Source organism: Pipra filicauda, unplaced genomic scaffold (genome assembly GCF_003945595.2).
Source record: "Pipra filicauda isolate LSUMZ 115617 unplaced genomic scaffold, ASM394559v2 scaffold72_size3293161_pilon, whole genome shotgun sequence".
In the NCBI taxonomy this organism is placed as follows: domain Eukaryota; kingdom Metazoa; phylum Chordata; class Aves; order Passeriformes; family Pipridae; genus Pipra; species Pipra filicauda.
Genome location: NW_024104898.1, coordinates 1,301,039 through 1,324,285, shown reverse-complemented (window position 1 = coordinate 1,324,285; position 23,247 = coordinate 1,301,039). Strand labels below are relative to the sequence as shown.

General features: G+C 48.0%; 1 protein-coding gene across 4 annotated transcripts; it reads right to left on the bottom strand.

Annotated features, from left to right (window-relative positions):
• Positions 1-40: 40 nt before the first annotated feature.
• ABCC10 (ATP binding cassette subfamily C member 10) lies at positions 41-23,243 on the bottom strand. Of its 4 annotated transcripts, XR_003543282.2 has the most exons (23): positions 23,081-23,242; positions 16,145-16,341; positions 13,854-15,222; positions 12,383-12,610; positions 12,016-12,172; positions 11,183-11,322; positions 10,637-10,716; positions 10,317-10,488; positions 9,200-9,298; positions 8,776-8,965; positions 8,342-8,419; positions 7,773-7,964; positions 7,219-7,354; positions 6,633-6,828; positions 5,554-5,897; positions 5,225-5,394; positions 4,769-4,929; positions 4,103-4,356; positions 3,639-3,784; positions 3,071-3,159; positions 2,761-2,873; positions 561-799; positions 163-250 (listed from the first exon to the last, which is right to left on the bottom strand). XR_003543282.2 is itself a non-coding variant. In XM_039389486.1 (22 exons), the coding sequence occupies exons 1-22, from the start codon at positions 23,234-23,236 to the stop codon at positions 61-63; spliced, it is 4,857 nt and encodes a 1,618-aa protein (XP_039245420.1). In that variant the 5' UTR covers positions 23,237-23,243; the 3' UTR covers positions 41-60. The 4 variants fall into 4 exon arrangements, 3 of the variants coding, with proteins under 3 accessions (XP_039245420.1, XP_039245421.1, XP_027590728.2); XM_039389486.1 differs by lacking the exon at positions 561-799 and having other exon boundaries at positions 41-250; positions 23,081-23,243; XM_039389487.1 differs by lacking the exons at positions 561-799; positions 23,081-23,242 and adding an exon at positions 16,956-17,105 and having other exon boundaries at positions 41-250.
• Between the last annotated feature and the right edge of the window lie 4 nt (positions 23,244-23,247).

Genomic DNA, 23,247 nt, shown 5'->3' with positions numbered 1-23,247 from the left:
GGAAGGACAGAGAGTTTCCCTTAAAGAAGTGGTCTTGAAATAAACTAGCCTTAAAGGCCTTTAATGTAATTGCATTCTGGCCTTCAGGGGAAGGCCTTCTCCACTGTAAACTGGACGAAAACAGCAAGGTCTCTGGGTGCAACCTTCTGGGCTTGGTAAGGTCAGTGCCTTCAGAAAGTAGAAGGGAGCAGGTAGGGTTGTCTTCGTGCAGAGTGGGCACCACTCTTGTATCTCATGAGGAGGTATGTGTCTGGGGAGGAAAAGGGACAAGGACCTGAATAACTGAGCTTCACAAGGAGGTTTCCACTTTATTTTACATTGCATATGTGAGACTAAGTCTCAAACTAGGAGTTAGTTACTGATTCTTCAATCAGTAGAAAAGCCCTCTGTAATCTCAAAGGGGAGCCTTAGAGGGGGGAGCAGTATCCCACCATCCAGGCTTGCATGACTCTAAACACTAGGTCGCATGTTCCCTATTAAAAGAAAGACCACAGCGCCATGCTCCTGTCCCTGAGGACAAATAATCGCTATCTGCAGGCAGGAATAAGCCCTTCTCTCACCTCAGCAGCTCCTGTCCCTGCAGGGACAGGGCTGATGGCTGAGCTTAAAGGAAAGCCAGGCACTGAGCTGGAAGGGCTGCCTGGGCACAGCCCAGGAGGGAGGTCATTGCTGCCTGCTGTGCAGGAGGTGCTGGAACAAGGAGCCATCTTTCTGGCTTAAGCGTGTGGGTGAATCCAACTCTGCCACTCTCCCAGCTTGCATCACCAGCACACGGTCTGAGTCCAAGATGGTGTTCAGCCTGTGGACAACAAATGCCAGGACATATGTTGGTGGATCTGAGGAGAAACTCTGGATACTGCTTCCCCTGCTGTTAAGGGTGGCCCAAGTCATGCCCAACAGTAGGATCTGTGGAGGATCTCCCTCTGCACTCAAGGTCACAGTGCAGTTCAGCTCCCCAGAGAGCCCCTGTGCACTGCTGAAATGCATTACCTCTCAGCAGACCATGGTGATACCTTCCAGCTGTTGGGCACGGCAGGGCACCAGGAATGCAGAGGGGAGTTCTGCATGCCTGATTCTGGGGTTGCACAAAATGTCTCCAGTCCCACAGGGGTTAGTGAATTGCTTCCGTTTGCCCCTACATTTCCTCACCTGCCACCTCCTGAGGGCGGCGGAAATGCACTTGTGCATCAGCTGTCATTCCCTAGCAGACTGGCATCCACAGGACCCACTGCACACATATGTGCCCAGTTCTGCCCAGACTGCTAGCAGGGCAGCAACCTCTGGCCCTGTGTGGGGAAGACAGGGCAGCAAGAATCCCTCTGTACAGTCGTGCACTGTTCAGTGTGGAACTACAGCCCTATAAAGCTGCATGTCACAAGGAAGACACTGCACAGGATTTGAGCAGGCAGAAAGCATTATGGAGTTCAGGACTCTGGTTACACATTCATCCCAAGAGTGTGCAGGCTGCAGCACTGGAAGTGACTTGGAGGGGCAAGTGACAAGTACAGAGTCATTTCCCATCCTAGATTTCCCCAATCCAATTAATGGTTCACCCAAAGCTGAATGGCAAGGAAGAACAATGGGTACAGAACAACCCCATCATCACCTCTCTCTCCTTACTGCTCTCCCCTATTGCTCTTCATTCAGTGGAAGAGGGACTGGAGCTATCTTCAGCTCAGGTTTGCTGCCTTGCCTTCTGCCACTCCTTCCTCTGCTGGTTCTCCTCTCTAATTACTCCTCCATTAGAGGTGGCCTCCCCACACCCAACCCAAACACACACCTCAGCCCACAGTGCCCTTGTGCTTCTATTCTATTTATGTATAATATCCCTAGTGTAGGAACCACATTCCCTTCACACTCCTCCTGCCTCCCTCCTACATGATGTATTTAACAAGACCCACTCGATTCACTTGCCAGGCCCAGCCCACCCTGCCTGTCATCCATCACTCCCACTTCTGTGCAGCAGGACACCAGCCCCTGCCACCTGCTCATTTGATTTTTATTTTTGTGGTAACCTCTGTGCTTTGAAAAAACCCTCCACACAATTTCATAATCCTCCTCCAAATTCTCCTCCACTTGGCAAGAGTAGGAGCAGAAAACACCGTCTAATGCTGGTCCACCCCTTCTCTGCGGTATTCATGTTTTGCCCTCCTCCCTCCAGCTGCAACCATCCACTGACCACTCTTACACTAAATCTCTCAGATGTGGGGCAATCACTGTTGTCCTGTCCTGCCTGGGCAATGTCTGTTACTGGAATCGGGTGCAGGCTGGGACCAAAACTCAGGATTTTGGAAAACAGAACTACCCAGGAGCTGGCTGCAGCCCTTTGCCGCTGGCTGTCCTGTAGTGCCCTCTACTGAGCTGGAGTCACCACCTTCCTGCCCCACCCCTGCCAGTCTCCACACTGCTCCTTTCTGTAAGATTACTTCTCCATTACTCTTCACCCTAATTTGGCAGAACCACAAGGCCTGATTCATCCACTCCACGGATCCCAGGAGGCAGTGCCCAGGAAGAGCAGTCTGTGACACGATGCAGCATTTTGCCCTTTGCTGACATCAATTTCTGGGGACAACATTTTCACGTCCAGTTATTCCCAGCATCCGGCAGAAAAGGCAACAGGCAAAGTCTAGCTTTTGCACTTGAAAAACCTTATCACAGAGACCTCTCTGCTCAGCTTGAGCCCCAGGCATGGCATGTGCAGGCACCTCTACCTGTGAGTGGCAGGACAAATTTAGGCGCAGAGTGCTGCTTCCTCCATACCTGTGAGCAATCGTCAAAACAGTTTTGTCAGCGAAGCGCTGGCGGATGGTCTGCTGCAGCAGCTGGTCTGTCTTCTGATCCACACTGGCTGTGGCCTCATCGATGCACAGCACCTGCCAGGGACAGAGTGTGAAGGGAAGTCCCAAGCACCACAGCAGAGACCCCAATCCCTGCCTAGAGACAGCCTGCGAAGTTAGCACAGGATGTCTGTTCTCATCACACCTCCAACTCTGCAGTGCTCTCCTCTGCTGTCCCCAGACAGCCATCAGCAGCACCCTCCCCCTCACTCCGATGGAGCTAAGACACTCACCTTGGCCTGTGTCAGGAGGGCCCTTGCCAGACACACCAACTGCCTCTGTCCCACAGACAGACTCTTTCCCAGCTCGCTGTCCAGTCCACCTGCAGGGGTCAAGATCAGCAGTCACCCCACCTGCACAGGGTTCACAGGGTCCCAAATGGCACCCCCAGTCCAAGGTTTTCCTAGTAGCACAAAAAATCCCAATCCTGCTCAGGCCCAGGCCTTGGGAACAGTAGTCTTTACACTTAGACAAGCAACATCTGGCACAGAGATGCCATGCTCCCCTAGAACTAAGGCCTGGCTTACCTCTAAGGCACTGCTCTAACATCCACTGAGAACTGGTCTCATCACCAACATTCTGCCACCCAATCCATCACCTGCTAGTCCCTTGCCACTAAATCTCAGAGAATGCCACTGGGTCCTACCAACCTGTTCCCACGCTGGTTTCTAGCATGACCTCACCTAACTCACTCTCTACGGCATCCACCTGGCCCCTTTTCCTCAGCTCCCTGAGCTGAGGCCTCCTCTCCTCTCCCAGCACCAGTGCTCACCAGCTGCTTCTCTCTGGGTTCCAACTCACCCATCTGAGTAACAGCATCCTGCAGATGGCACTGCTCCAGTACTTCATGGAGCTCAGCATCTGTCCATTTTCCCTGGGGGTCCAGGTTCTCTCGGATTGAGCCACTGAACAAAAATGGATCCTGGGGGATGATGGCCAGCCTAGATCTGCAAGCAAATGAGAGCTGAAGGCTCATAGGATAGGTTCTGCAGAAAAGCAAAGGCCTACTATTTTTTTCACGAAGTGTCTTAGCTTGCTACAAATCTTAGAGGCACAGAGACAAGGGTCATATATTCAGCCTGGTTTCCTTAGCACAGCTGTTCAGAAACAACAGAGGAACTCATAAGAAGCTGCCACAGTCAGAGAAGAGGGTGCCTTGACAGTGAGTCCTTTACTCCTCACTCTTCACTTTGGCATCCAACCACTGACAGCTCTCAGCCTCCAGGCCCCGTCAGCTCCCCTTCACTCTGCTCAGCCCTCCATACCTCAGCTCCTCCAAGCCCACCAGCTGGCTGTCAACACCATCCAGGAGAATTCGGCCTGATTTCAGCTCCACCATACGGAAAAGGGCCAAGAAAAGGGTGGATTTTCCAGATCCTGTGCGACCCACAATCCCCAGCTTCTCTCCAGGATAAACAGTGAAGCTCACACCGTCAAGTGCATTAGGCAAGCCTGCTCTGTAGGCCAGGACCACTTCCTGGAACTCCAAAAGCCCCTGGCTTGGCCAGTCAGCAGCAACCTAAGAGGGATATCCAGGTGAGAAAGGGTATGATAGTGATTGTCATCTTCAGCCCCACCTCCCCACAGGCCAAGCCCCCTCCCTCCCTTCAGATGGCTGCTTGGCTTCTGAGCAGAACCAACATAGAGCTCGGTTCCAACTCCAGCCCACTCCTGGGATTGTGTTTCTCTCACAGCTATCTAGCACCTGTTCTGCTCCCCTAGTCCTTCCCATCATTCCAGCCTTCACCAACTCCTGCCAGAGATTCATCCTTCCCAGGGGATGTACTGGTAAAAGATGCATGATCAAGGTGATTTCTGTGGGTGAGGGCCCTCCACCCATTCACCAGAACCCTACGATCTTCCCAGGGGAAAAGTGCAGGGCACAGAGCCAGAAGATGGGCCAGTCCCTGAGAACACATTTGAGCTTTTACCTGGACCAATCTATCCTGGGGCTCCATGGGGATGTCTGTAGTGTATTCCTCTGTCCGCTCCACACTCACCATCATGATCTCTGTGTGAGTAAAGCTGGAAATGAGACCTGAGAGCAGGCTTGTGACAGAAAGGGCATATGAGAGTGCCAGGCCCACAAGTCCTGTGAGGACAAAAGCATAAGCAAGAATGTTACCGGCAAGGAAGAAGCTGGGATCTTGGTGGCCGAACAAAAAATGCAAAGGAAAAGTCAGGACTCTGGAGTCTGGGATCCCACTTGAGGATGATGACAGAAGCAGGGACGGGAGCTGAAGCGCTACATTGTGGGTGACTTCCAGAGGGACAGGGAGCAGGAGCTCTTACCCCAGTGTAGGAAAATGTGCAGCTCTGGGCTAGGAGAGGTGGAACTCCTAAGCCACAGCTTAGGAGTGGACACAGATCAAACCCTGGCAGTCTACCTGGATTTCCCAGTTGCTTCTGGTGCTGGATGATGGCAATTCCTGCAATAGCAGTAACCACAGTAACTCCAATCATCTGTAAGCGGATGTCCAGCCACTCCATTGCTGTGTTGCTGGCAAAGAGGCAGCGCTGGTTCTGCTCCAGGCGCAGCTGATTCTCCAACTCAAACCTGTCAGGCACAAAACAGAGGTTTGCATCGCTCAACCTCCATTTCTGTTGCCCCAGACCAAGGGTGTTCCAGCCACCCTATAACCAGCTCCACATCAGGAAGGCCCTGGCCTATAAAGCCAAAGCTCTGTCTCTTTGGGCACTTGCACCTTCCACTCACCTCTGTGTTGCCCGCATGGCTCTGATGCTGCTCAGTCCCGAGAGGGTCTCTGAGAAGTGAGTGTAGATGGGAGACAGGGTGACACTGTAAAGGCGCTTGAGCTCCCGGGATGTGTGTCGGTAATAGCGCTGAATGGAGAAGTAGAGTACAGCCAGAGGGAGTAAGACCAGACCAATCCAAGGGAGGCCATAGGTTATTATCACTAGTATGCCCAAGAACCCGTACATGTTGGCCAGGAAGATGTTGAGGACAAATGGCAGGCTCTCATCCACACAGTACAGGTCTGAGGAGAAGCGGTTCAGGATCCGGCCTGTTGGTGTGGTGTCAAAGAAGGTGACTGTGGCCTGGCAACAAGGGGACCAGAAAGTAAGAGCTGCAGTGAGAGAGATCCAGCCACAGAACAGTGTGCAGGAGAGCAGCACCAAGGGGAGCACATAAGGCCACAAATGGATGGCCACCACAGCCCACTTCCTTTCCTCAGCTGGAGCAGAAATCTCAGCTTCCAAAGCCCATATCCACTAGCAGTCAAACAACTCACGCTGTTCACATGGTAAAAGGAAGCAGCCCTTCTGTAGCAAATGTCAGATAGCTACCCAGACAGCAGTCACTCAGATGCCATACTTGCCCACCAGCAGCAAGTGAGGCAATTCTTGCCTCTAATTCTAACCCTACCCTGAGGACCCAAGGAAAACCAAAACATAAAGTTAACTTGCACATGCAGCATCAGCCCTAAATCTTGCTTAATAGCTCCTTCAAATCTCATCTGAACCTGAGCTTACAATCCTGCAAAAACTACTTTGACTCAACTGGTCCTTATCTTGGCTATATATCTACACCTAATGAGTGAACAAATGCAGGTGGCAGCCATAGAACACCCCTCCATGGAATGAACAGGGCACACTTTTAACTCCAGCTCATTGACCCCTTTGTGCCGGCTGTGGTGCAGCTCTTTTTGGATATAGGCCTACCAGCCAATACCATAAGAAATTCTAATCTACCTTCCACATCCTTACTCCCAGATATGAGAAGAATGTCAGCTTGCAGGAGCCTCAGCCTGCCCTGGACTTTCTGCCCATTACCTTCAGAGCCCTCTGGAGCAGTCGGTTGTGAATGACAGTGGCAGCACGGAGAGTGCCATAAGCAAAGAGGAACGCCCGAAGAATGGTGAAGAGGGAGTTGGCCCCTGCAATGCTCCCATAAACTATCAGGTAGAAAGTCACATCCACTGAGCCATTGGAAGGGACTGGGGTAGTGTCCAGAGCTTGAATGGGGAAGCTAGAACAAAGGAGGAGGAAGATTATGAATCTGCCAAGGTCCCCCTGAAAGTAAACTCACAGACAGGGCATGAGAACCCAGGAGCATACTCAAAGGGAAATCAGTATACTTCAATACTCCTGTGATATCCCTTTGGAATGTTGGGACAAACACTCTGATTACTGTGCAGCTAGGTGTCTTCCATCAGCTCCAGGCAGAAGCCCTTTGGGCACCTCATCACGTCAGAGATTTTGATTCTCTTTGTCAAAGCAGCCACAGACATCCCCTGCAGTGAGGTGCTCAGCTTATCTATCCCTGCTCTTAATAAGGATCTTCCACAGGAAATGCACTTAAAGACAAAATGGATGTGTTTCCAGCTTCCTTTGGCACCTCCAGACTAGATTCACTTACACAAGCCCAGCAACGGAGAAGAGAAGCAGCTCTGGGGAAGGCAGGGAAGCTGAACAGATCATCACAGAGGTATTTGCTGTCTGGGATATGCTGGAGATCCAGTATGACAGCCACCAATCTGAGATATTTCTGGATGCTACAGAGAAAGACAGACTACATAAAAAGGAATTCAACTTTTAAATCAGCAAATATGAAGCAGAAAAGATGGAGGAGAAGCTGCTGGACAATTTTTGGATTGCCCAGTCTAGTCTTCCCCTGTTAGTAGTAGAGCAGGAGCAAGGGAACAGCCTTGAGCTGCAGCAGCAACAGAGCACTGCTAAAGGCGTGGTAATGCAACTGCAGCAGTGACACACCAGATTCTCTTCCCACATGTGCCCTCTCCTTACTAAAGTAGCTCCTTGAACTACTTTAATTTGGAGAAAAGGAGTCTTCCTGCTCCAGGGAGAATGATTAAACCCCCAGCCTCTTTCCTTCCCTTGGACTCCATGGAACCAGGGAACGAGATGAGAGGACAGGAATGTCAAAAGAAATGTGCTGCTGGGCCACTGCCTCACCTTGCATCAGGAGCAGTGAGAAGAGGATTGATAATGCCAACCAGGTGCCCACTGCCAGCCAATATGCCTTGTACACCTGAAAAGCCACTGCCCCTTCTTTCTTCTCTTCCTCCTTGTGAATGAGATTATTGGTTTGGGTTGATTCTTCTTTCTCTGTCTCTATGGCCTCTTCTTGTCCCTGTTCATTGGGGGCTGTGGGAATGGAGGCAAAAGCAAAGGTCAGTGTGATGTTAAGTTCTTCCTGCAGCTGCTCCTTGCTGTGAAGAGAGCAAGTCTAGGCTATAAGGGAGACTTCTCTCTCCTCTTTCAAGACAGGTGCACTAATGCTGGCAGTTCTTCATCCAAAGCTGGACTACACGTGGAACAACAGGTTCAAATACTGCTCCAGACCAATATATGTGGGCCTCCTGTCCCTCTGTATACACACTACCCACAGATCAGCACTGCCACAGCAGAGCAAGGTGGTGGGAGCTCTGCTCTAGGGCCAGCAGCCATCAGGTACAGGTTCTGTCTGGGGGGTCAGCTGAGCTGTGCTGGCCCAGCCACCCTCAAGCTTGCCAGGAACAGACCTTTATCCTTCCGCTTCTTGTCCATATCCTTGCACTTGGGGAAGGCTTCAACAAGTGGCAGGATATCAGCTGGTGTGCCTGCAAAGACAGACATGCAAATGCTTCAGCATCTGTGAGGAACAGATGCCAGCTACCCACTGCTGACCCAGTTTTGTTCTCTCATAACATTCCTTCCATTATGCAGCAACGGCATCCTTGCTCCATTCAACCTGCTATGGCCTCCTACCTTATCAGCTCCCCACACCTAGGGTTGTCCTGTTTTATCTGTGCATCTGCACATTCTCTTCCACTCCGTCTCTGCCCACATGCAGTGTCCTCAAGTTCTTTTATCATTGGGTTCCCCACTAGTTAATCCTAATCCCTTGTGTCCACCTTTGCTCCAGCCATTCCTAGATACCAGCACAAATGAATGCCTGAGAAGACAGACAGTGTACCTGTCTTAACTATCCTGCCATTGTCTATCAACAACAAGGCATCGGCCTTCTCCAAAAACTCCGTCCTGTGGGTACAAAGGATCCTGGTCTTGTGTTTGAGAACTCCAAGAATGCATTTCTGCATAATATGGTTGGCTACATCTGCATCAACAGCAGCTAGGGGATCATCAAGGAGGTAAAGCTCTTTCTCCTGAGAGGGAGACAAAAAAACAAGGATACAGTTCCTGGCCCTGCTGGAGCAGGCAGCACTGTAAAGAAAAGTGCAAGTGCCTCCATGTGGCACCCTGCCAGCGTCTTTAGGCTAGCACGATGTGCTTTAAGACATGCTGCCAGAGCTCCCTGTACAGCTGGGTGCTTCCAGACTCTTCACATCTGACTTGGCATTGGGCATGATCTACCACACAATAACTCCTTTGTTATTTACCTGATAAACAGCTCTGGCAAGGGCTACTCGAGCCTTCTGTCCCCCACTGAGTGTCACACCATGTTCACCCACCTCTGTCTGATCACCTGCTGGTAAAATCTGAAACATTCAAGAAAACCCATTTAGAAAGGACAGGAAACTGCTGGGGACCCAAAACCAGGACACAGGGGTCCCTCTCCAGTCTCTGGCAGTAATTCCTAAGGGTGACACCTTACCAACAATTAAACAACGGAACAGTCTATACACTGATTCTACAGACAACTGGCAAGCTTAGCATTTATGCAACCAAAATCTCTTCTACTCCAGAATAGAGTGGTCACATCTGAACTACCCATTGAGAGCAACTTCTGGTCCGAGACAATCACATGTGGTAATTTTATAGGACAGCAAGAGCTGTGCCTGCATCAAAATCGTGCCAGGGTCCTTCCAAACAGTTTAGCAGTAAAACCTACAGCATTTCAGTGGCTATAAACAGTTTCCTCTTGATTTGGTAGCATAGGCATATTCTACTACATCTCAAAAATCTTGCCTTTACTGAGTATTCATAGCTCTTGCCAAAGCAAACAGGAGCTGCCAGTGCTTGGCACTTGAGAAAATCAGTCATTGGCTCATAAACTGGGAGGAGAAGGCTAGCTTCCTACCATATATACAGTCAGGTTTACTGGCTAATACAGCCATAAGCCTTAAATTTAGGATATGTGTATTACTGACAGGAGTACCACAGCCTTAGCCCTTTCCAGATCCCAAAGAAGCTTCTGATCCAAAAAAAAAAATAAGCCGCTGATAGGTTATGCCTGAAAAACACAAAAATCTTTAGCTCTGCAAGAACAACTCCTGTCCTCAGGCAGCTTTTGGATCAAGAGCTTTCAAGGACCTAGAACTTTTGGCTCAGCAGCAAAAGAAATCATCCAAATTGCTACCAGAGTGACTTCACACCTTAAAGAATTATGGGGACACCAGGAATGGTCTGGGATTGGTAATCAGAGTAACACTGTGCGATTGGGACATTGGAAAAACAGTCTATAATCTGAAAGAATGAGAACCGCTCCCATTGAAGCTCAGGCTGGATGGAAAAGCTGCAAGAAGGCCCAGACAGGTTTGCAGTTTAGGCACTCACATTCAAGTCCTCGGAGAGGGCACAGGCCTCCACCACCTCCTCGTACAGCCTGGCATCATATTCCCGCCCAAAAAGGATATTCTCACGGATAGTGGTAAACTGTATCCAAGGCTCCTGTGTGGCCAGACCAAATCCTTGCTCCAGGTCACAAATATACACTCGCCCACCTTGTCTGAAAGCACACCAGAAATGGGTGGAAAGGGCAACAAAGGAAAACTGTTGGCAGATCAATATGGCCTACAAGCAGGGATAGCACCGGACAGTCCCCACCTGCCATGGCATGGAAGGACCAGGCAGGGAGAAGTCTTTAGGCTACTTACTTTGTGAGCTCTCCAGTGATGGCTGCAAGCAGAGAGCTTTTGCCAGAGCCGACCTTCCCAACAACCCCTAGGAGCATCCCCTGCAAAGGGAAATGAAAAGAAGCAACCTGATGTGCTAATACAAGGTAACTTGTCCAGATTTCCTGAGCCACACGTAGCTTGTAAGGAAGCTGACTGCTAGGACTGTCTCACAGGTTCAGCAGTGGAGCTGGGTACAGTTGTTGAGTAAATCAGATTGCTGATATGACAGGACACAAATTTGCAAAAAGTGTTAACTCTAGAGCCCTGCTCTGTTCCCTGTCCAATCCTCCTCTGCAGTGATAGTAGAAAGCAAAGGGAACTGGTTCATCTTGTCTGTAAGCCATGCCTGGATGTCCTCTAGCACCCTTCAGCTCTGAGATGTGATATGTGTCCTGTGCCTCTTGACTAAGAGATTTTGATGCACGGCTCCTAAGATGAGGAAAACACGCAAATATGTCACCTCTGCTCCATTATTTGGCTTCTTTACTGTCATTCTTCCGTGTTATCTCCTGTGTCCTTGCTCACCTTTCTCACTGACAAGTCCTCAATGTGCAGTTGTAGAGTGCCTGTGGATAAGGGCTGCCTGGTGCTTTCCTCCTCAACCGGCACCCATGAGAAGGCCGCACATCGCATCTCCATGGCAGTAGCAGTATCTGAAGGGCCATCTGCAAGTGAAAAGCAGCACAGCATTGCACAGCTACGAAAAGGCGAGAAAATTAAAGGCACCTGGCATCACAAATACTATCAGCTTTGTTCCCAAATGCATGAGACCACAGACATGGCACTGCTATGATGCCCCTGACCCAACCACAGAATGAGACTCTTGCCTGTTGACTTGCCCTTAAACTTACATCTCCCTTCCTCCAACCCTCCTGTCTCCAGCTCCCACCAGGCACGCATAGCCGTCAAGGAGACACTGTAAGGATATAAACCTGGTTTTATTATTGCTGAAGAATGGCAGGGAGCTGGCAAAAGGCAATGAAGGAAGGAAAGGGAGCTGAGATGGCTGAGGAGAGGGGCAGCCACTCAAGCCTTTCTGCCCAGCTAAGCCAAGTTCGTTGATGGCTTCAGTGCCAGAAGAGCTTTGGTCAGATAACAGAGCAGCTTCTCCTTGGACACTAATGGCAGGGCTCTGTGGGGACAAGCAGTGGCCTATGCTTGGTAAAGTGGAATGTTACAGCCTTGTCTCCTGTTTTCCACAGAAATGAAGTGTATTCACTCTGCCTCTGACAACATCTTGAATCACACGGTGACAGCCAGCTGGCCTCCAGTACTGTCCCTGGGCCTCACACCTCAGCTCCCTGCTCTGAATGTCCACTGTCTAGGGTCCCAAGCCTGGCAGCTTCCTTCACCATTACCTAGGGCATAATAAGCTTCCAGGTCCTGGTCCATGAGTTCAAGGAAACGTTGGATTCGATCCAGGGAAACTTTGGCTTCCAAGGTGCCATACAACACCCATGGGAAGCTGTTGAGGGGTAGAATGAGCATCCCAACAAGGGCCAATGCTGTGAACACCTGCATGGGTAAGCAAACAGCCATGAGTTGGAACCAGTACCACCCTTGCATCTTGTATCCTCCCTACAGCTTCACCAGGGAGAGCCTGCCGAGCCGTGGGGAGTCACAAGTTGGGTTTATTTCCCAGAGAAGATGCCTCAGGACTGCAGCCCCACTGTAGACTGTGCTCTGCACAAGACAAGTTTGGACCTCTCCCTACCAATTACGCACCTTTGTGGCAGTGAGCTGGTGACCCAAAAGAGCATAGGTGACGAAGATGGCAATGGAGATAACAACAGGCAGTGCTGCCCACAGGTACACGCACACTGCATCCAGGTAACTCATGGCCCGTAACTTCTGCAGCTCTTTAGCCCGGCAGGCATTTATCCTGGTGCCAAAATGCTTCTCCCAGGCGTAATACTTGATGACACGAATGCCAGATAGGAACTCTGTCATTAGCTGCAGGCAGTGAGGAAAAACACATCAAGCAAACAGTGCCTGCCTATGCACCAAATACCAGGCACCTGGACTGTGGCCAGGTGTGCAACTGTCTCCTGCTAAGGGTCAGGCTAGAGATACCAGGAACCATTTATTGCTAACAAAGACTTAAACTCAAGTAGCAGCTACCGGGAGCTTTGTGCTCCCTCATTCCACCAGCTTCTTCAGCCATCTGTGCTGTGTACGACTCAGGAAAAGGCAAAATATTACACCACTTTGCAACTGAAAGATGTGCAACACAGGTGAAGGGATATGTGGAATTAATGGCTCCAATTGGGATACCATTTACCTGTATAGACCTGACAGTATCTTGAGATAACAACACCTGACTCTCAGGCCTGGTGCTGCCCTGACAGCTAGTCTGTATCCAGAGCCTGGCTGGCTCACTTCTAGCAACTCTGGTGTCCCTGGAGGATGCAGTCCTCTCATTTCTGCTCTCAGGTCAACATGTTCAGAGTAATGTGATGTGTTGGTGCCCAACATGAAAGAAAACTAACGAGAGAGTTGACTCAGAAAACCAGTCATAATATTTGGAGAAAGTCCAGCATAATTACATACAACTAGATCACCTTCTGTTGGGAAAATGAATATTTTTAAAGCTCTCAACAGTTCTGACATCGAGTTGACTTAACGTTTCATGCTTCCAAAGCGTGATAGAAATTGTGAGTGAAACCATTGTCCCCTCAGAGATGCAATGCTAAAAAGTGGTAATCAAATGCTTGACAAGTTAGGTGGCACTGCAAATATGCGAAAAACAGTGGAAAAGATGACTTAAGAGTGCCAAGCTTGGAGCAATATAAAATTACATTTATGATCATTGCCTTTGTCCAGACTGCAAGCCACTTAACCATTCATGGTGTTACTGGATCAATAGTATGGAAGCATCTCTAGAGGAAGCAATTGGGAGTCCTACCTTAACTACTACACACAGAAAAGAAACTTGCAAGGGAACCTGAATTAGCCCAGGGGGCAAGACAAGCATTAGAGGTTCACTATCTTATGGGTAGTGAAACTGTGTCACCCTGGAACACTTTTGCACTAAGTGTCTGTGTATGTGTGTGTGTGCCCCCTCTGGCATTTTCCCCAACAGCTGTGATTCAATTAATTTGCCTTGGATCATGACAAGTGGCCAAAAAGCCAACATTATGAGATAAACAGGGAAAAATACAGCAATAAAATCAGAGAGCCAGTAACTGCCCCTCACCTTGACCCGTGTGTCCTTGTGTTTCAGCATCTCCTTGCTGTTCATCATGATGTAGTTAGCTAAGATCTTGTTGATGGGCACAAGCAGCAGTGACAGGATCAAGCCTCCCAGAAAGGCTACCCCCACCTGCTGGTAGAGGAGGTAGAGGGTAATGGCAAACTGGAAAGGCAGGCTCCACACCTCATGAAAACTGAGGCAGAAGTTGACCAATCGATCGGTGTCCGTGCTCATGAAGTTGACAATTTCCCCCACAGTGAAGTGGCTGAGGCTGGTGCTGCTGACACGCAGAGCCTTGCGGTAGATGGCAGAGATGAGGGCAGCCCGTACCATCAGTGTCACCTTGTTCATCTCATAGCTGAACTGGTTCCGCAAGAGAGCGCTCAGGAAGGAGCCAGCAAAGAGCCCAAGGGCATAGAGCACCCCATGGCTCAGGGGCTCCTGCCGTGACTCCATGAAGTTCACCAGCAAGTTCAGAAGCAGAGGACCTGAAAAACCCAGCAGGTTGCCAGCCAGCTTGAGAAGTCCAAGGGAGTAGAAACGAAGCCCAAAGGCCGCATGAAGGACTGAGAAGAGTCGCACGGCCTTCTGGGCACAGCGCGAGCTGTCCGGAACATTGCTACTCCCATCACCTCCAGCAAGGACTGGGCTGGTAAGAGACACTGTCTCCTCCTCTACGTGATGCAGAGCTGCCTTCTTCTGCCAGCAGAAATAAAACCGATCACAGACCGTGGCAGCCTGGAGCTGGCGAGGAAGCACATAGACATCCTGTGGCCGGTTCAGCTTCCCCTGATAACCACGCTTCATAAGAGGGTTCATCCAAAAGTAAAAGAAGCGCGAGAGCCAGCTCTCACCATCTTCTGCCACTGTCTGCTCATCAAGCACTGGGATTCCTGGCTCTGAGGTGAGCTGGTCTTGTTGCCAGGAGCTATTGATGGAGAGGAAGTCTTGCCTGCCAGCGGTGGGGAAGAGGCAGCTGACCATATAGGCAAGCAGAGACGCCAGCTGCAGACAGAGAATGGCGAACCTGGAGGAGGCAGCAGGATGGGAAGGGGACCAAGCTGTCCCACTTTGGCAGTACCACACCAGTGTGATGATGAAAGAAGGTAGGGGTAAGAGAGTGAGGAGAGCCAGGGCCACAGGGCCCCTGGTAAGGCCGTGAGTGGACCTGCAGAGCATGAGAAGAGCGAGACCATGCACAAGCCATGTCAGGGCAGCAGTGCCATCGGCCAGCACTTCCAGGTACACAGGACCCAGCTCCTGCTGGGAAATGGTGGCTGGGATGGTATCAGCAAGGAACAGGCCAGCAAGTACGAAAGACGTGGCGATTCTGCATCCCCAGCCTGACCTGCAAGGCACACCAGAGCCAGACCTTGAGGAAGAAAGAGCAGTGAAAAAAATTACAGTTGAAATTCCACCACCTCTCAGTCAGTACTATCTTTTCTTCCTTTCCTCTTTCCCTTGTTTATGTATTCACTCTTACTTAACCTCCTGGATTTGTAACTTTTTCTGACTGTAAGCATTGCTAAACTACATTAGGTCAATATAGCCCAGACTCTGATCAATACCAGAGATTCAGATACTATCAAAGAATAGCCTTTCTCTAGAGAAATTTCTTTGCAAACTGATATTTTGTGGTCAAATCAGGCTCCAATCCTTAAGAATTAACACCAAAAAAGAAGTATATTTAACCTCTTCAATACAAATCCTGGATGATCAAATTCTCTGTGTCGCATTTTTGATTTTTGATTCCCTTTCCTGTGTGATATTTTGTCTAAAAACATTATTTTTATCACTGTTGGTTTCAGTGGTGCTGTGTACGAAAGTCTATAACCTGCTGCCCAACAAAACATTTCATTATCACTTGGTTCATTATCATTTGTGGCCTTTCAATATCACTGAACACTACCATGTTTGAAAATTTCAGAAGAGGATAAACAGCAAAGCAATTTTTGGTTTCTCTGAACCCCTTATTACCTTATATACATCTTCTATGCCACATTGCATTTATATCCTCTCCTGGAATACTCCCGGTTTTCCCAATCCTCATTCACTGCAATTATTTTTAATTACTTTCTATGATTTTACGCTTACTATTCCCTCTGTTCTTTCTGGATTCCTTTCTGTACACCATATTCTGAATTAGGACAGATGCTGACAAATATATTAGCATAATATTTTGCCCTTCCCTAGATACATATTCAGCACATTACAGGGAAGTATAATTTTCATCCTTTCCACCCCACCTCCAGTCCCACATAATAATCAAGAGCTAGACAAGTCAGTTGTCATACCTTGGAGTGCCAAGGAAGCAGGCACTGACCACTGCAAGGATCACATGAGGGATCACATTTAATGTCAGCTGGTTAAAGCAATGGCCAACGCTGCCATTAACCCACACGGGGAGTGGATCTTCTGGACTGGTCCCACACAAACCAGCCAGGATGCTCTCCATCCTTTGCTGGTAATTCAGCGTGAGAGACAGGAGGTCCTAGGGTAAAGAGAAAAACAGCATGAGGTACAGGAGGAGAACTACAGCCCCAGCCGAAGTAGGACTGTGCTAAGAAATTAACAAAGAGCTAGAAGCAATTTCCTGGGTCATAGTCCACGCCCTGCCATTCTGCACTTGCTATCATATAATCTACTTCACAAAACAATCAAGCTTCAGTTTAAAATAAATTACATTAATCATTCCCCTAAGTCACCCTGGGACCTCAATGCTCTGCGAATTGGAAGCTTTCTGCTTATTTTCAGGCTGATTTTTTCCCCCGTGGCAGGTTTATCCTCTGAAACTAGTATAAGGAAGTATTTGCCTTTCTATTGATCAGTCTCAAAAATACTCTGAGCTGCTTAAACAATAACCTATCCAGTATACCTCCACGTTCTCAACACTTCCCACACCGGTACTCCTTAAGACAGCGTGTAACATTAAACACCCTCCGCATGGCAGGAGAGGCTGCAGATGTCCATCCTGAAAAGCAGGCGGTACCTCCAAGCTACACCGGACTAGGTAACCAGTCCTCTTTGAGTGCCGCCCCGCGGGCCGAGGCACACCTGGGCAGGCTCGGCTTTACAATGATTTCTGCTCGCCCCAGCCCGTCTCACCTCGAGCCCGAGCCCGGCTGACCGCCACGGGCTGGGCACGGGGGGCACTGCGGCACCAGGGCCGGGGAACGCGGCCCCGCCCCGCCGGCCCCCCCGGCACAGCCCTGGGCCAGAGCCAGCCCGGGAACCGGCTCGCCGGGCCAGGGGGCAGGCGGAGTGGCCGCCACGTGCCCGGGGCGGGCGGGACCCCCGGCTCCTCCCGCACCCCCCGCAGCCCGGCCCGGCCCCGCCGTACCTCGGCTCAGCGCCGCGCCCGCCCCGCGCGCCCCCTGCGGGCCCGGAGGACGCGCCGCAGCCGGGGCGGGCGCCGGGCAGGGATTCGGTCAGGAGCGGGAGGCCGAGATAAGGAGGAGAAGCAAACGAATTCAACGTGCACACCTCGTTCTTGTGGTTAAAAAACCGCCAAACCTCAAACTAAAAATCAGTCCCCAGTCATAAAAAAAAAAGTGATTTCTCACAAAATTCCCCTAGTTCCCTCCTGGTGATCTTATCCCTCCCCTCCTTTTCCTATCATATTTAGTTTTTACACCAACAGACACCAGAGGCACATTTCAGAGTTGCAGAGTCACTGTGTCGACCAGCACAGGAATATTTATGGACCGCTTTAGTGTCCAAATGTCACCACCGGCAGGTATAGCCCAGGCAGTACTTCTGCAGGTATAAATGTGCTTTCAAAGGTACAGCGTTCTCTCCTCGTGGCAGATGACATTACTACAAGAGCACTTTGCCAACAACAGGCCTCGTGCAGTAACAGCTGTGCACAGCAAGACCATGATGTTAACCTGACACAACCATTTGGATAATACAAGCTAAAAATTCCATTCCATCTCACCTCTATTTTGTGTTCAGCGGCTATGCCTGTCTGGAGCATAAACGCACCCAGGCAAGCAGCAACCCCAGAAGATGCTCAAATCTTTACTATAAGAGTATGTTGCATTGAGGGGGTGAGTGTGTTGCAAAATAACTGAAGTTTAGCAATTGGTAGTAGAATGGCTAAGGCTTAATAAGAGAGTAGGCCTAGAAAGCAACACTCCAAAGTAGTAAGTTAGCAACCTTGTTTGTGAGCATGGAGTGTTGTGCTGAAGAAGTAGAAACAATAATCAAAGGATTTAGTCAAGCATGTATACAATGATTTGTTACCTAGGATGTGGTAAGAGTCTGTTAAACAGTTTCTAGGGGTAAGACAACTTAAGCAGATTTATGATTAGAGTAGATGATTATTAATTGTTATCAGTATGAAGTATGAACTTGTTTGTAACTGTACCTGGTTTGCTGTGGAAACTGTAACTGTTTTGCTGTGGAAACTGCACGTAAACTTGTTTGTGTATAAAAGCTAAACTGAGAATGAGGGTCTTTGGAATCCTGACTTGGGACGCTAGTCCTCAGGTTCCCGGGCCCCGAATAAAGCACCGCATAAACCGGCACTCTGTTGGTTTGTGTCTTTGTTACGGGCAACAAGTGGATGCTCAACCTTCCACTGAGAGAAAACAAAATGGAGAAGACCTCCAGCCTCATCCCCTCTGGACTAATATTCAGTAACAGGAGTGTGCTGTAAACATCATCACACCACCTGGCAATTTCAGCTTCTACTGGTGAGTTTTATAGCAGTTCTTAATGCTTCCCTGTCCCAAACCTTCCCTCAGTACTCTCTTGCTAGGGAAAACAAGCATATCCCTGTAAATAACTCATCACTGGTAGAAAAGTTTACTTTCAACATGCAGCTCATCAGAGATATAATAAAGCATACTCTGAGCTTAGAAGTGTTATCAGTGGGGTGCTGAGGAAGGAAAATATCAGTAGCATTCAGGTCTGAGACAACAGAACAATCTGGCTGAGGGAGTGTGGAACAGCAGAGAAGAGCTTAGAGGCCACAGTACCCTCTAAACATAGTTACAATTGAAAGGAGCAGAAGAGCGCATTTTTTGTCTCTCTCTCTCTCTCTCTCTCTTTGTTTAATTGTTGTCTTTTCTCACATCCCTGAAAACAATCTTTGCCTGTGTGTCCAAGTTGCAAGGCTGCCTTTCTGTGACCAAGTTGGATGCTGATACTGTACACTGTGCGTATTTGGCGAGTCTGCTCTTTTTCCCCACAGGTCATCCAAAGGTTTCTAGACTTAACTTTCTTGAAGAGGCTGTGAAGGCAGCAAACTCTCAAAACAGCAAATAGTGTGAGGCTGGAGCACTGAGCTGCACACAAGCAAATCTGATTTCATATTTCATGGTTCTGATGTCTTACATATTTCCAAAGGAAAACAAAACAACAACAAAAAAATCAAAAAACTTCAACCAAACAACCACTTTCCCTTAATAAGATACTAGAGAAGTTCTCAGGTATCAAAGACCATCCTTTCTCCCTTGAACTAATCACTCTAAGAGCTTTTTCATTCAGCTACATTGTGTTCTAGCATTCTCTTTTTTTCTCGTGCTGTAATCTGCTTGCTCATCTCTCTTAACTGCTTCAAGTTCAAAAACATGAACTTTTCCATTTCAACCAAAAGACAGACAGCTTTCTGATGCCACAGATTCCTTTTGGTACAAAAAGCATTACCTACACTCATATGGGAAAACAAACACCAAGAAGGTATTAAGAAAGGAACCCTAGAATACCAATCCACCCTAACTGTTCTGGAATCTGCCTGTACATTTAAGTACACTTAAATAGGAGCATAGCAAGAATCTAAATAGATGTTCCTCCTTTTCGGCTTACTTTTGGCTATTTCTCCTCCTCGTGAATATTGCTGCCCATGACAGTTACTGCTATGTATTTGATTGATTTAAGATGTGTGCCATGGAGTACAGGCTTGTGGCTACATTGTTTACAATGTACCTTGCACGCTATAAATAATCACACACCTGACATTTATTAAAAAATCAGAGCCTTCAAAATGGAAAAAAAAACCCATCAACATCAGGTTTAATCTAATCCACCTCCATAGGCCACACAGGCCAGATTTTATTAATTGTCTATTATCCAGAGTTTAATGCTGTAGATTGATATAGCCACAGTGAGGAAGTGCTATCTGCCAAAGGGAGACTGCCTCCCCCCCTTCTCTTACAAGTTCGTTTTGTAACAGATTACTTACTACCCCTCCCAGACTCAGGCAATCAGTGTAGGCTGCATGCTCCTTCCACTTCCCAGCTAAAAGTAAATATTGAGCTGAAACAGAAGCCAGCCTAGACAAGCCTTAAATTCAGAAATATCAACCTTGTAATTACAGATGTAAAAATCTCTGAAAGCAACTGTCTGTTTAGATGCATTTTTTGTGCTCCCAGCCAGGGCTCTGGTATCAGCTGAACCATCCTCAAATTCCCCGATGTCATGACTAAGGAAGGCTTGGTTACTTGGCTCAGTCCAAAATTTTTCATGAGCAGGCTGGTTTGCCTGGACCTGAAGACACAAGATACACATTGTGCCCTGTTTTCCAGGTAAAAAGTAATGCCAAGTTCAGAAGACAGGAATATCTTCCACCACATCTTCTCACGAGAACACCAATTTTGTCATAAAACCACAGAAATTGTCTTTGTTCTTACTCATAGCCTGTCCATTTAACATTACAGGGAGTGCTGCATGGTTGTCTCATGCCCCTGGATCTAGTCTTGACTCAGACATAAGAAGGTAAGAAATTATAATTAAGGTTTTACATTTTTCTCTGTTACTGCTTTGCTTCTTAAACCCAATGGTCCAACCTGAATTAACTTAAATTCAGATTTCTGATTATTCGTTCCTAATGAGCTACCGCTAACTTTTCTCATTCTGTTCTTTTTCAATGCATTTGCCCCCTGACTTTCTCATTCGAGGCCTAATGAGAATTCAGAGACGCCTTATTACCCCAGCATTGCCCTAAGCATCCAACTAGCTAAAATCCCTTCCCTCCAAGCAGCAGCTAATTGCAAGTTCAACTATGAACTTTGGAATTCCAAAGAGGAGTTTAGGAGCTGTACTTACAGCAGACTGACTACAACATCTTTTGTCCAATGAGAGTCTGGAGCACCAATCACAGGAGTGTTAGAAAAACCTCTGCAAAGCAGGTAAGGACCTTGCCTGACTTTTTCAATCCCTGAGACAAACTGCACTGCTTCCTCTTCCAAAGGTGTGAAGACTCTCAATTTGCTCTGCACCATCAAGCCCAGATTTCAGTACTGATTTTAGGAATAATTTAACTGAATACCACTGTGGATGCTCAGTCCCTCTAAAAACTTAGCTCAGTAAGGCATGTGATTGAAAGGTGACACTGCAGCTAGTTCAAAACGTGCTTATAAATTGCAATTATAAATTGTAATTTTGAAGTGATATTCAGTAAGATGACAGGGTGCCACAAAATGTTAATGAGCACTAGTTAGTCTCCAACAACTGGCATTTTTCTCTTCTGAACTCTTTTAACACCACAATATATAGGGTGTTTGCTTTCTTTTTACCATTTCTGCCTTGAGCAGTTTACTTACTCGTGCACAAATAAGATGTTTTAATGAACTTCCAGATTCGTTTTCAGTATCTGGATTCCTTCATCTTCCAATTGCCTCTTAAACCTATGACCACTACAACACCTCCTGTAGAACTCCTTTAGACATAAGGCAAAAGGAAGCTAGAAAAAAAATTCAAGTTCTGGGGGTTTTGCAAAATTTTTAGATATTAGACACATAACTGTTATGTAAAACTGATTAAAAAAAGAGAATTTGCTTGTTTTCTTGGGTTTGTGGCTTTTTATTTTTGACTGCTTTGAAACCAAACTGTGGTTTAAAACTGACGTAAAGAAAGCAACAGCATGGAAGAGATGTACAAAACCAAACAACTCCATTTTCTCACTCTTACTAGGCTATTTTTACTTACTTCAGTTGGTGAAACTGAATGTTGATGCAGACACCTGACTCTAATGCACAAAAACATGGGTTTCCTTTTAATGAAGACACAGAACACATTTGGGATAACAGTATATTCTTTATAGCGATAAACTACTTGGATGCAATCTACATAAAAAAAAAATAGAGAAGAAATTGCTACATACACATCAGTTTTGTAGCTATATTAACACACAGCTCTGTGCCTCTCCAATTGTCACTGAGCCTGTTGCTTAGGGTCGTGAATTGGAACAGGTTGATCGTGCATTGCCTCCACCTCCATTGTGCTCTGCTCCCAGCAGACTGCTTCTGCGAGGCATCCTCAAAGATGAAATTCTTATCCCAGGATACTTGTAATTGAATAAAGGTCACCGATAAACATTGTCAGCCTTTGGACAGAGAGGGAAGGAGTGGACAGTGGTAACAAAAAATAAGAGTCTTTATATAGCTCGTGCTTATTTTGGCAATTGGTGTAACTGAGCGCATTTCCTGAGCCTGTGCAGTGATGCACTCAGGAAATGTCAAAGTTGGCCAATTAAGTTTTAATACAATTCTACTAAACCACTCCTAGCAGAAATACCTTATTATAGTATCAGACAGACCCCCATCCATCAGCCTACTACTCTTGGTTGCCACTACTTAAAAACAGTATGCTTCAAATGGTGTGTTGTGTTCTAGCAAACACATTCCCAAACACACAGGCAAACTTTCATCCAAGCCTGCAAAAATTGACCGGGTCTTCAAATATAAGCCCTCACATGTCGTTTAGCTAAAAACAAATTAGAAGCTTAATGCTGGAAACTTCTCTCCATCCGTAAACAAGATATTAAAACTCGGAAATTTTGGAAATGAACAGCTTTATGAGAACCTTCGTTCCTCTGCTTTCCCTTCTTTCCACTGCTATCCCGTTTCAGTTACTTGAAAACTCCTCCTCGCCGGAGACAGCCCAGAGCATCAAGGAGGATAATGTGTCAGCCTTCACACGAGAATCGAAGCTTCGCAGTCCCGCACCAAACACGGTCGGTAGCAGGTGGTCAGGTGGGGCGAGGGAGGGGGCGGGAAGCCATTTCCTATCGTGTCATCCCTGCTCCTGGCAGACAGAGCTTGGAAATTAGTTCAGGATTTTTCTGAGCCGGAGCCTCAGCCTCAGCACTGCCACATCGAGCAACTAAGGATTGCTCTTAAACACACTTCTCCTGGAGGACAACACCCTTCCCGACCAGCTTCACACCACAGTGCGCGGAAAAAAAAACCCCTAACAACATAACCCAAAACAACAAAAAAACCAACCAAAGTGTCCCAGTCACTGCCGACGGGGATATAAGCGTAGAGAGATGGACAGAAGGAGGGATGGCCGAGCGCGGTAGCGGTAGCGGTAGCAGCAGCTAGCAGCTCGCAGCTCCCGCCCCCCCACGCCACACGTGACGGGGGCCCGGCGGCCGCCATTTTGTGCGGGC

Excerpts from the sequence above, each read along its gene's own strand:
- ABCC10 (XM_039389486.1), bottom strand. The coding sequence starts at position 23,236 with ATGGCGGCCGCCGGGCCCCCGTCACGTGTGGCGTGGGGGGGCGGGAGC. Across the intron at positions 11,323-12,015 it reads GGAAGCTTATTATGCCCTAG|ATGGCCCTTCAGATACTGCT; the intron begins GTAATGGTGAAG and ends TTTCACTTGCAG. Across the intron at positions 5,395-5,553 it reads GCCATGCGGGCAACACAGAG|GTTTGAGTTGGAGAATCAGC; the intron begins GTGAGTGGAAGG and ends TGTGCCTGACAG.